Raw genomic sequence first — 12754 nt, 5'->3', positions numbered from 1 at the left:
AATAGCTAGAATTATTTATAAATTATTTAATTATAATTTTACCTTGGTATTGCACAATTTGATATACAATAAGTTATGTTCCTATCATGCCCAATTTTTCCTCTTTTTTAAATCAAAATGTCTCTTCTTGGTGGAAATGGACTTCCAAAAATAACTAATCTTTTCAGGCATTATACTATAGAAAGCTTAACTGATTTCCACCCTTTACAAGGCGATAATATTATATCTGTCAACGTGTTTTATTTATTTTTTACTAGTGATTGCGCAGGTATCACGTGGAACTATTTGAACTACGTGCTTGTACACGTTCTGCGGGGGCTCCTTACTGTGGTGCACCGAAACCGGAAGTTGTTGGTACATCGCGAAGGCGAATGAATGGTGCACTGAGGTGCCTTTGCTCACGTTTGTCAAAGATGACATGAACCTTTCGGCTCGTGAATAACATCTACCGCTCCTGTCTTCCACGATTTTCCGCCTCTGGTGAGTGCACGGAAATGCTAGTCGAGTTATTTTCGGTAAAAACAAATTGTCAAGCTAACACATCTTAGCTAACACTGATTTATCATCGAGCATATTCATAACAGCCGACCTGCGCAGGAACAGCGTCCGCAAACATAACGTTTTACAGCTGGCCTCCAAACATTTAAGGTTCAAATTGAAGGCGAACTTAAGAGTGTTGAGTAATTTTTGCTAAATGCTGAGTAGCTTTTGAGAAACAGAATTGTGGCCCATTTTAGTTCCAGTCACCACATCCTCGAGATAATACCAAGAAATAGAATACAACATAAATCCTGAGAGTCATACGTTGTGACCAGTAATGGTTTCCACGTCTCACGTTGTCATCCTTTCTGCTGGTCAGGGTACCATGGCAACGAGGATGAAGCTGAAGCTGAAGACCGTGTTTGTGCTCTACTTCATGGTCTCCCTCATGGGCCTCGTCTATGCACTGATGCAGCTGGGTGAGTGCTCAGCACAAAGCAGGCGTTTAACATTTACAAGTTTAACATTGTGGTTAGATGAGCATGAACGATGGCTCAGTGCCAATAAGTGTCCCAGGGAGCTGCACCAGTGAGCCAGCATTGACGGCACTAAGTGGAATGCAGCTATGTTGTTAAATATACCTGTACTTTTGTGGAAATGTTGTCTTAAATATGTCCCTATTCTTTAGCTCTAACCAGTAAATATAAATAGACACTTAAAAGTGATCAGCTTTATTTTCTCTGCGTACTCTCCAACACATTTTTTTTTTTCTTCAAAAGGTATAGCTTTTGTACTTTCAACTGTCTTGTCCATTACGTCCCGAACACTTTGCAGGTCAGCGCTGCGATTGCGCAGAGCACGACATGCCCAAAGACCGTACCATATCTCGGCTGCGGGGGGAGCTGCATCGTTTTCAGGAGCAGATAAGGAAGTCGGAGGCGACGAAGCAACCACAGAAACAGCCAGCTAAGCCCACCATCTTTGTCATCACCCCGACATATGCAAGGTAGCCCAGGGAGGCCGGTTTCCTTTCCTCAATTCCTGCTCACGGGTCTACCTCATCTCCACCCTCCTCTATTACTGTCTATTTCTCTTTCTCTTTCACACACAAACACACCGTTAAATTTACTGATTTCTGCCCGTCCTTGTCCAGGCTGGTGCAGAAGGCCGAGCTGACTCGTCTGTCCCACACCTTCCTCCACGTTCCTCAGCTCCACTGGATCGTTGTGGAGGACTCGCCACACAAGACGCCACTGGTCTCTGACCTACTGTTGAAGAGTGGCCTGACCTACACACACCTACACATGCCCACCGCCAAGGACCGCAAACTGCAGGAGGTGGGTGGAGACATGGCAGCTGTTTGTGGAGACAATAATCACATCAGTCCGTCTTAAGTTTGAATCAAATGCATCTTCTTGCAACTTGATATTCGGTATTCTCCCTCTTAAGTATGAACAAAAGAGCGTTTTTAAACTTTCGGACTGAACGCCAACTTTCCACCTTAGGGTGACCCCAGCTGGCTGAAGCCTCGCGGAGTGGAGCAGCGGAATGAGGGTCTGCGGTGGCTCAGAGAGGACCGAAGGGCTCAGCCAGGAGGAGACAACCAGCAGGGAGTGGTTTACTTCGCTGACGACGATAACACATACAGCCTGCAGATATTTGAAGAGGTGGGTGTGAACGTGTTTCTTTCTATGACCCTCAGCATGTCATCCTCAGGGACCGGCTTTGTTTGTTACTGAAGTCCACCAGTCTACGGATAAGGGGACTGGGTGTTTTTGAATGTGCCATAACTGCAGAAGAAAAACAACGTTCCTCTTGTCTTGTGTCAGATGAGGAGTACCCAGCGAGTGTCGGTGTGGCCGGTTGGGCTGGTTGGAGGAATGAAATACGAGAGGCCCGTGATTGAAGGAGGAAAGGTAGGTGCTTTTTTTATATGATGGTCAGTCTACTGTGGAACTGAAGGAACGAGTATAATAATGCTGACGAGCCTGTGTTTTGCTTAATTTAAGAAATCCATTGGCCAAATTACACACACAAAAAATACACAATCACATTTATTTATTTTTTAATTTCTCTCAGGTGGTTCGCTTCCATACCGGCTGGCGTCCCAGTCGCCCCTTCCCGATGGACATGGCCGGCTTCGCTTTGTCCCTCAAACTGGTCCTGGCCAATCCAGAGTCCTGTTTTGACGGCGATGCGCCAATGGGCTTCCTGGAGAGCAGCTTCCTTCAGGGATTGGTCACCATGGACGAACTGGAGCCGAAAGCGGACAACTGCTCTAAAGTAAGTGTGTTTGTGTGTTAGAAAGATAAGAGAAAGATAAAAGGAGGACTTGAGAGCTTGAATTAAAGATGTCATATATGTGTAATGGGAAAGAAGAGCCGTTGTCATAAATTGTAGTTTAGACAATTTCTGTATTTCAAATGTAATGGATAAATACGTAGAAATATATAAATATTTGCAGTATATTTGTAAGCAAAATGTAGTATTTTATTATTTATTTATTTTTCCATCCTGTGTGTTTCTATAGGTGCTGGTGTGGCACACACGGACAGAGAAACCCAAGATGAAGAGAGAGGAGGCTCTGCAGGCTCAGGGCCTTGGTTCAGACCGTGCAGTTGAGGTCTGAAGAACACACACTCTCGTACACATTCTCTCTCTCTCTCACACACACACACACACACACACACACACTCACACTCGCATTGTAAAGCGTACTCTGCCGTTTCATGCTGCATATGTAACTCTATAAAACAGAAAAAATCTGTTCGAGGTCACATTTAAATTGATCTGGTCTTTTATGTGTCAGGTAGTCAATGTATGTGTGTGTATATATTGAGTGATTGTGTTGTTACAACAGTGTATGTTAGTGTATGTATCAGGGTTTTCTTTAAGTTTTCTTTGTGTCTCCTCGTTTGGCGGTACAATGGAGGATGACTGGAGTTTAAACATTTGCCTGATGGGGCCGCCAGTTTTCCATTTTGTCACGGCATGCTGTTACACCACAATATGTTCTTTCCTAAAGCTTGAGGAACGATGCGTCTGAGTACAGGGTCCATGCTTACCTCATTCGTAGGGTTCCACGTTTACTTGTGCTGAATTTAAATCCTGCAGTGATGTCATTCCTGGTGGCCCTTTTAATATTGTTTATGGCTGAGCCTGATTCTTGTCCGTTATCAGCCATGTAGATGCATTTTTAGTCATATGTCAAAACAACACCACCATTATTGCATGATAATAAGCTTTATACAGCCTGTCTAATCAAACTGTCTGCATTTGCTATCAAGGTAATACTATTGTGGAGCAAAGGTGAAGTAAACGATATTCAAAACATACATGAAAACATATATGCATACAAAACTCACAAATTAATTAAGAACAATGCTTGATAGTCGTGTCCTTGTATTTATTACGTTCTCATACATACACCTGTGTCCCACACACAAGTGGTGCAACACAGACAACAACAGATACTGTGCTGTAACACAGACAACAACAGATACCGAGGCGCAGTGGTTCCACACCCAGCGCAGCTTTAGTGGTCAAGCTCAGAGCGTGAATGCTGGTTTTCTGTAGTAACGAGAGCTAATTCTAGCCAGCATTTTTATATATGTGTATTTCTAGTAATGCTTTTTTTAAACGTACGGCTTGCGGAATCAATTTAGAGGCCCCGAATAAGGGAACAACACTACTGAAACTCATGTAAACCCCCGATGCAATAAACAAATACAGAGCACGCTGTCCATGTTCCATTTCCACGCTTTCCTAGTGGTTCAATGGCATACTTGAAGAAAAGCTTCAAATATAAATTGAACTACTCGAGCTGTGCGTGATTATTTTATTTTATTATTTTATTTTAACATTGTTGTATGATATTGTAAAAAAAAACAACAGCTAATGCCTGCTTCTGTGTAATTAGTGCCTGTAAGTCAATTCTCTACTGGTGTATTATGTATTTATTACTGTAATATTTATCTTTACATTGAACAATGTGATAATGTCTGTCCTTTGCCTTGAAAATAAACAAGGTAATGTAAAACATTAGTCATTGTATTTTGGTCTTTTTCATTCATGCCTTTGTTCTTTAACTGAAATTGTGGTTCTCATATTTACTGTCGCTGCTGATCTGTCATCAGTATTTGGGAGGATTTTGCAGTACGATTTTTCTCTTGCAACACATGTTGGATTGTAACACAGACCAGTTAAAGAAATGCTGACTTGACAAAGAAGTGGGATTTGAAGCGCGGCCGGCAGCACATCTGTTCTCCGAGTGCGTCAGGCGATCCTTAATCGCGTCACACTTTACGGACCCGTCATGCCGAGTGTCTGTGACCTTCATCGCTTTTCGTCTGCCTCTTAATGTGCCCACCAACATCTCTAATTCTGTGCACCAAAACCCGAACATGTCGCCGCTTGAATGTTCCCATGACGACCTGCTTCCATCTCCTGATGCCGTCAGTGGAGATTACCCACGCGGGCGGGGTTTCGCTGACCTCAAAATGCCACTGAGGTTTTTACAGGCATGTGTGATTAACGGCTGCTACGCCCCTCCCCCCGCAGGGAAGTCACCTGCCTGGTGACTATATATGGAGTGCTACAGAGGTGTGAGTCCACTTCGCCACCCAACCCGCAGGGCTCCAAAGATGAAGGGGCACTGGGAGGGGAGGAAGAAAAGCTGAAGTCATAGATGCACAGCCCAGTGATTCACTCTCTCACACACACACACGCACACCTGGAGACTCGACTACCTGTGACGCGAGAAAGTAGTTTCAAAACTGTAACCTTAAAGTATCATCATCAACCACACTCTCACGCGTTCATTCTTAAATTACTCTTATAACACTCTATTTAATGGGTATGTTTGTTTTTCTCTGTGTGTGTCCACACAGTATACGTGTGTGCATGTACAAGAAGGTGTGATAACATCCTCAAGTTAACATGTAGATAATTACCCAACACACAAGCACAGCTGAGCAGCACCCACTACCTGTCCCGCCCAGGCGTGGTGTTTACATTCCAAACAATTGATAACATTCAGTGAGCAGAGCTAATTCATGTTCTCTATGTACACGCATACTTTCCACTCAGGTACACCAGCTTATCAGGAGAGACTCTGTGTTGAACACATTACTGGAGGTGAAGAGAAGGCGAATCACCTGATTTCAGCGGCAGCCATTTTGAACAAGTGTCACACTTATACTTGATAATTATCATGTTATCACTGTTGTCAATAAATTACTATTACTATAATTATTAATAACAAGGTGGATTAAAAAGTAAGATTTAAAAAACAAAAATCATGGGGGGGTGCAATTATGAGATTTATTATACTACTTATGGAAGTTATGCAGATTTATTAATGGGGTTATAAATGAAAAAAGATATATATTTATTTGAACTGGACCAATATGTTAGTGAGCTTATATTTTCTGATATGTTGGCTATGATGCTGATATTTACAAACAACATAAACTGAAGGGGGTTTGACATTGATTAAAGAGAGATGAATGACTTTGCAGACAGGTGGAAAACTGCTACATGTGAGGACTCCAGGCACCGTCGTATTGTCCAATTGTTTTGAACGTGATATGAACTGCCATCACTCCCGGCTGTTATCGAGTGTAGAAGCAGATTGTACGCTGAGTGGTTGAACGCTCAGACGTTAAGGTTGAATTTGATCTGAAATCCCCACCTGTGTGCTTTGAGGACGTTGATGGTTAATGATTGATCGCCACTGATATCAGAGTAGGATGTTGACATGAAATTTCACTGCGACCTTGTTCGACAAGATGTACCGAACATGATTGTAGAGGAGGGAATCAAGAGAAGGAGAAGAGAGCAGAGGACATAAATACAAATTTAAAATGAGTGGGAGTACAAAGTATAAGGATGATCTTTCTTTTGCCTAATTCGTGGCCCAGCAGACTGAAAGTGTGAATAAAAACCCTTCCATAACCTGGTAATTTAGTCAGTGGTGACTCACAGCGTGAGCAGATAAAAGCCCACAAATAGGCTGACTCTGCACAGACTTTGCAACAGTGCATCACAATGTACTTAATAAGTAATAATATAACTGAATTCTCTCATATATATTCAACCACATTATCTCTAACTAATTCTGACTAAAGTGATAAAGACTTTTGTAGTTCATTCAGTGCATTGCATGTTTTATGATTTACAGAAAAAGGATTTGCATCAACTAGTCTTGAAGGGAAATAAGGAAACTGATTAATTTTCAATTGGAGCTTTTTTATTTTAGGAAGCCAGGCTTTCCTCTGCCGGTCTGTTTTCCTGTTAGATACCAGACAAGTTGTTGAATCGTTTGACCACGGCAAGGCAGCTCGTGCATATTTGTCTTCTGTAAATTCATCATTTGGGCTCCTACATCCACTTTAAGGTCCCAGTCACACAGACAGTATTAGTGTATTTTACTTATTCACAACCTCGCTCCTCTATCATATTTACCCGCTCTCATGCTGCTGTGACCCTTAAGTCAGATCAATAAAGTTGACTGGATCTTTTTACCCCATCGTGGTTGTGTTTGTGTTTTTGAATATGATTTCTGTTCAAGGGGATGAACAACCATTCAATGAGCTGCTAGTTTGCACATTAAAAAGCATTATCTGACTCGTACGAACCTCCTGTCGCTGAAGTTGGCTTCATAATCCCATGAATATCTTAAAGTTAAAAAACAGCCACATTCATGACACTGTGATCAGCTTTTCAGCAGAAAGGGAGAAAATCCCTCTCGAGCTCCACTAATCTTTTATTAAAATGTCTCCATTTAGCTCCGGCTCCTTGAAGATAGTATCAGTGTTACTCTGCTAGTCTGAAATTAGCTCCTAGTGTTGGGTTACCGGGCCAACAGAGACAATATTAATGTGGCAAACCTCATTTAAGTGACATCAGTTTGACACTACTTGCTATAAATTATGCTTCACTGTCTTATGTCGGACTAAAAAGGCAGGCTCATTATTCTGCAAATGGAAAAGCTTGTCACTTTCTTTATCGACATGTTAATGAGCGGAAAAACTAAACGTTCACTTAAAAGGACAGTGAGGAAAATCAAATGTGTATTCAGTAAAGACAGAAATCAAGTGCAAATGACCAGCATAGGAAGATGAATTGGGATTTTGGAAATGATGACAACTCAACTAAAACATGCGGTCCACATTTCCAGCTGCTTTTTGACTTTTGTTTTGTTATATATCCCTTTAATAATGGCAGTGGTGCTCTACCCTTCATCTTCAACAGAAAATTACTCAAATAATGTGTATGTCTCACAGAAGGTGGTACTGAAGACAGATTTATTTTATTTGTATTAATTTAGTTGGTGTTTTCTGTTGACTTTGTAAGAGTGAATTTCTGCAGCAATGGTCACTTTATATGCACAGTCTGACATCTTAGACAATTTCAGGCTAAATTGGTGGTAGAGCATCAATAGTCCCAATATAATGAGCTTATGCAGGTGAAACACGCTGCTGTATGTAAACATGTCACTAAACCTGAAGGATTTCGTGTGAGCTGATGTGTGGAATTAGATCGTTTACACATCGGTGTGTAGGGTTGAACCCGGTGTGCTGTAATGTATCCCCTGAAGACGGCTGAGGGCCTTTTACATGCTCCGTACTGCAGGAGGAATCATTGAGCATCCTAGTTTATTTTTGAAATATATCTCCTTTCTCTTTGCACACAATTTAATCACATTTGAAATGTTGGCACGTTTTAAAGTTAACACCGGAAAAATGCAGGGACCCAAAACTTTTTTTTATCCCAAAAGGCAGACCAACGTTCTATTAATGATGCGCCATTCTATTCAACATTTTACATAAAGTTACTGATGTTATACCCCTTTGAGCATGTAAGAAACATGATGAATCAGCTGCTGTTTTGCCACACTAACATGAGAAGAGTTTAACAAAACATCCAGCAGGTGGTGGTTTACACTCAAATGGAAATGACGGAGCTTTTATTGCATAGTTTGGAGTTGTTGAGCGTGACATCTTATTGTGAAGGACAGAACTACGGTCCCGGACGTGTTGATAGAGTTGATGGACACGTTGGTGACTCTGGATCAAGTTAATATCCCCGAATAACCAGCAGCGTCCTGACAGTGTTTACTATGAGGATAGAAGCTAGTCTGACTGGCCAAGAGCAGCGCCCGGCTAATTTACCGGCGTTAGCGTCCTTTTACCGGCTCTAGTGAAGGCAAAGCTAACTCTAATAATTCAAACGATATTATCTTTAAAGGTAAGAAGTTAAAGAGTAGTTTAACACCATTAAATCCGATGAAAACTCAGCTGAAAACTGAAAACTGAGGTGCTATTGCTAGTCAGAAAGGTGGCTTGGTCACGTGACACAAGGATGACGCGTCACCTCGCTCTGCGTTTCGACGTGCTGGTTGTGCAATAGGTTGTTTATTTTGGATAGACAAAGATGAATATATGGTCATGATCCGCATGAATTGGCAGTGCGGTGGCCTAGTGGTTTAGCACAAAGCCTAAAATACACGAGGTCACAAGATCGACTCCACTCTGAGTTGGGAGTCGAGTCGATCTTGTGACCTCGTGAACACTTGGCCACCGCGCTGTTAATTCTTATGGAGCATGAAAAGTCACCTCCCGTGTCCGTATGATGGAGTTGGCATTGGATATCCCCGAGCAGGTAGTGGGTTTACGACTAGGGATGGGTATCGTTTGGGTTTTTTTCCGATACCGGTGCTAAAACGATACCGGTGCCTAAACGGTGCCTGAACCGATACTTTTTTATTGCCAAGGCAATTTTTTTCTTCAAATTGAACAATATTATTAACTGTTTAAAGTATACTATAGATATAAATAAATAAGTACATACAAAACACGCTTCAAACTACAGCTTCAAACCTTTTAACTTCAAAATATAAATATATATATATTTAAAAAAAGAACAGACACAAGCATCAGGTGGCCTGATAGGACCGTGTGCAACAGAACTCAGACACTGTTGGATCCTAAAACTGCAGCTTTACTGGACTACACGTCATCATTAATATCAACTGGAGAGATTTGTTCCATCAAGCCAAGGACGGACGTTCAAAAGCTCGTGCTCGTGTCTCCAGCGATCTCTGTGCGCGCACTGTGTGTGTGTGTGCGTGAGCGCTGGAAGCCCCGCCCCCTCGAGCCCTGCTCTGCATGCAGGCGGACAGAGAGCAAGGCAGCGAGTGTGCTCTGATCCGCGCTATTTTAATAATCGTTTTTAGCGTGCGGGCACCGCGCTACCTTTTTAGTATCTATATACCGTGCAACTTTACAGAGTAGTGTAAAAAAAAAGTATTTAAATCGGCTCAGGCACCGTAAGGAAGCACCGAAATCTGCGTTGCTTTTCGGTCCGGTAGGTACCGGACGTGTTGGGTTCTCGGTACCCAACCCTATTTACGACAGCTGGTCGGTTTCCCCCCCACATGCCAAAGACAATGTATATACATAATTGTGCATCGGGCTAATTTGAATTCATTGAATTCATGTCATCCCATATCCCTCCAACCCCCCCAAAATATATTTTTTTGCTTCGTCCCCAAGCTCAATTGTTGTTTTTTCAATAATTGCGCATGTACAATTTTATAAATTGTCAATAAAGGCAAAATACATTGAAATACAGTCAAACCAACAAGCCAGGTGGGCAACCGCAGAGAGAGAAAATAAGACAAAAAGAGACAAAAACAAAGGATAAACTGTGTGTGTGTGTGTGTGTGTGTGTGTGTGTGTGTGTGTGTGTGTGTGTGTGTGTGTGTGAGAGAGTGTGAGTTTTGACTCTAAATCCGAAATGTATCTTCAACTCAATGATTGTTTAAGGATGTATAGAGGAGGTGTGCGTGGTTCTGTAGAAAGAGTAGGAGGAAGGGAGAGAGAGAGAGCGACAAAGAGTCCTTGAGAGTGAGAGTGCTGTGTGTGTGTGTGTGTGTGTGTGTGTGTGTGTGTGTGTGTGTGTGTGTGTGTCCTTTTTACACGTGTATTTGCTTTACTGACGACAGAAGTGCAGGTTGGGGCAGGGTGGATGTGTGACGCTGTGTGTGTGTGTGTGTGTGTGTGTGTGTGTGTGTGTGTGTGTGTGTGTGTGAGGGGAGTATCCTGAGCTCTCAGTCATTCACACAGTCACACACACAACCACAGAGGAGAGAGGAGACAACGGCTGGAGATCAGGTAAGACTTGCAACTCTTTTTTTTATCTAAAACTACGTCTGCATTTTGCTTATTACTACTGTTTTAAGATCAGTTACCATACAGTTGTAGTCACAGCTGTCTTGTTCCCTCTCACAATACATTCCAGGATGTTCATTATTTCAGTTCTGTTTGTCTGATTTTCTGGTATCGATCTCATTGATTGCTCTGTCTACATTCTCAACATTGTGTTACTCAATTTGAGATGTCCTCGTCCGTTCACCCTCCGGTTCCTTTTTTAGTTTCCTCCTTTAACTTTGTAATCTGGGCCTTTAAGCCGACGCTTTGATTATGGGCAGATTGTGTGACATGTTACCTGACATATTTATTTTTTAATAAATTCATGTAAGGCCAAGCAATGATTAATAATTTGATTGTAATCGAACGTAGATACTGGGAGGAAAAGTGCACTCCGATAGAGCGGATTTTGTGTAGACTTTTTTTCTCATGTAAGGTTGGATTGTAAAAGATTTAAAGGGTATTATCACTCAAACTAAACTGCTTTCTACGGAGGTTTTCACTTTAAATGACAATCAAGTCAGACAGAAGGTGTTTATCCCATTGATTTGTGGCTGCTGTACAGCGTCCAACTGGTTTAAGTCGTGTCAAAGTCTGAGCCTGTGGTCATAAGAACATTGTTGAGCTCTGACATCCAGTTATCATCACAACCATGATAACACTATAGCACTTGCCTACACACACACACACACACGCACACAGAGTCAAAAACAGAACTACTGGTGCAAAACTCCAAAGCTGAACCCATCATAGCAGCATTTTACACAGATCAAACATGCAGACAGTCAAACATGTCTTCCATCCATGGTCTCATGTCACGAGTAAGGGTTATGTAACGACATTAATCCCCCCCCCCATGTCTTTCAGCTGTGAAGCACGTAAAATAAAAAGAGTGAAAGAAAAACAAGAGACGGAAAGAGAAAAGATGACTATTGGCAAGAACTCCAGAAACAGCTCAGTGCGGAGCTCCATCCGGGCGCCAAAGTTCCTGGACAAATCCAGCGGCTTCTACGGTCGCCTGGATGAGCCTGAGGCCGCCGGAGAAGGAGGCGAGGTGAGGGGAGAAAAAGTAGAGGAGATGTGTAGCAACACGGGGGACAGCAGCAGAGACGCCAGCAGCCCAAGTGTGGTGCACACTTCAAGGGCAGACGAGAGGGAGGAAGTCGAGGCGTTTGACCTCGATGAAGGGATGATGGAAGACGACGGGGAGACTCTCCTCCAGAGGAAGCCGAGCCGCCTCAGCAGCAGGTGGAGAAGGAGCTCCAGGAGGAAGCAGAAGGTGGGGAGAGGCGAGGAGGGCCTGGGCACAGGGAGTCCAGCTGACCCACACACCCTGGAGGACAGCAGGGTGATGATCAAAGTGGAGAAGGAGACGGAGGAAGAGAAGGAGGACGCAGGGAGGGGGAAGGAGCCTGCGATTGCTCACTTCCCGATTCGAGGGGATGCGGACGACCAGGTCCTGATCAGAGACAAGAAGAGGGGGAGAGAGGAGGAAGGAGAGGAGGAGAGGAGGATGAAGAGGGAGCAAGAGGAGGCAAGGAAGGTGGTGAAGAGGAACACGGTGAAGAATTACCACAAGGTGAGAGCTGAGAGTTGTTTCTGTCAAGTTGTTATCAGCATGTTGCCAAAGAGCTTTTATGTTGTTTGCCTGTGTTTACACAAATTCCATCTTCGGCATAGAGTTAAACTTTAATCCCTCAACGTTACATAACCAAGTCCTCTGAGTTAGTGGAACAGAGGGGTAAAGTTCCCCCTCAGCATGCACACGCTGCACACTGGGCTATTAATCACCATGGAAACGTTATCACCTAATAATAGGCTGCCAACAGGGTCAAAGTACAGCAGCCGCTGGTGCATGTCACCAACTCATTAGGTCACTTCCTCTGATAGGATTTTTCTTCTGCACATTTAACGCCATGAACAAAACAAAAAAAAAGATGGTGGAACCGAGGTTTCGCTAACAGGCTCTTAGCTGTAAAGCTACCAAGTCCACGTCCGGGTCCCCTCATCGGATTCACATGTTCCGGACGATTTTCTGCTTCCTTAGAAAGACATGCGTC

General features: G+C 43.0%; 1 protein-coding gene across 1 annotated transcript; it reads left to right on the top strand.

Moving 5' to 3' along the window:
• Window positions 1-865: 865 nt before the first annotated feature.
• b3gat3 (beta-1,3-glucuronyltransferase 3 (glucuronosyltransferase I)) lies at window positions 866-3109 on the top strand (the record flags this gene model as incomplete). The annotated part of the gene is made up of 7 exons (XM_079215194.1): window positions 866-959; window positions 1315-1486; window positions 1634-1817; window positions 1986-2147; window positions 2310-2396; window positions 2560-2763; window positions 3011-3109. The coding sequence occupies 7 exons, from the start codon at window positions 866-868 to the stop codon at window positions 3107-3109; spliced, it is 1002 nt and encodes a 333-aa protein (XP_079071320.1).
• Window positions 3110-12754: the final 9645 nt, after the last annotated feature.

The sequence above is a fragment of the Taurulus bubalis genome (assembly GCF_910589615.1).
Source record: "Taurulus bubalis genome assembly, chromosome: 3".
NCBI lineage: Eukaryota > Metazoa > Chordata > Actinopteri > Perciformes > Cottidae > Taurulus > Taurulus bubalis.
This window is presented reverse-complemented; position numbering and strand designations above follow the sequence as displayed.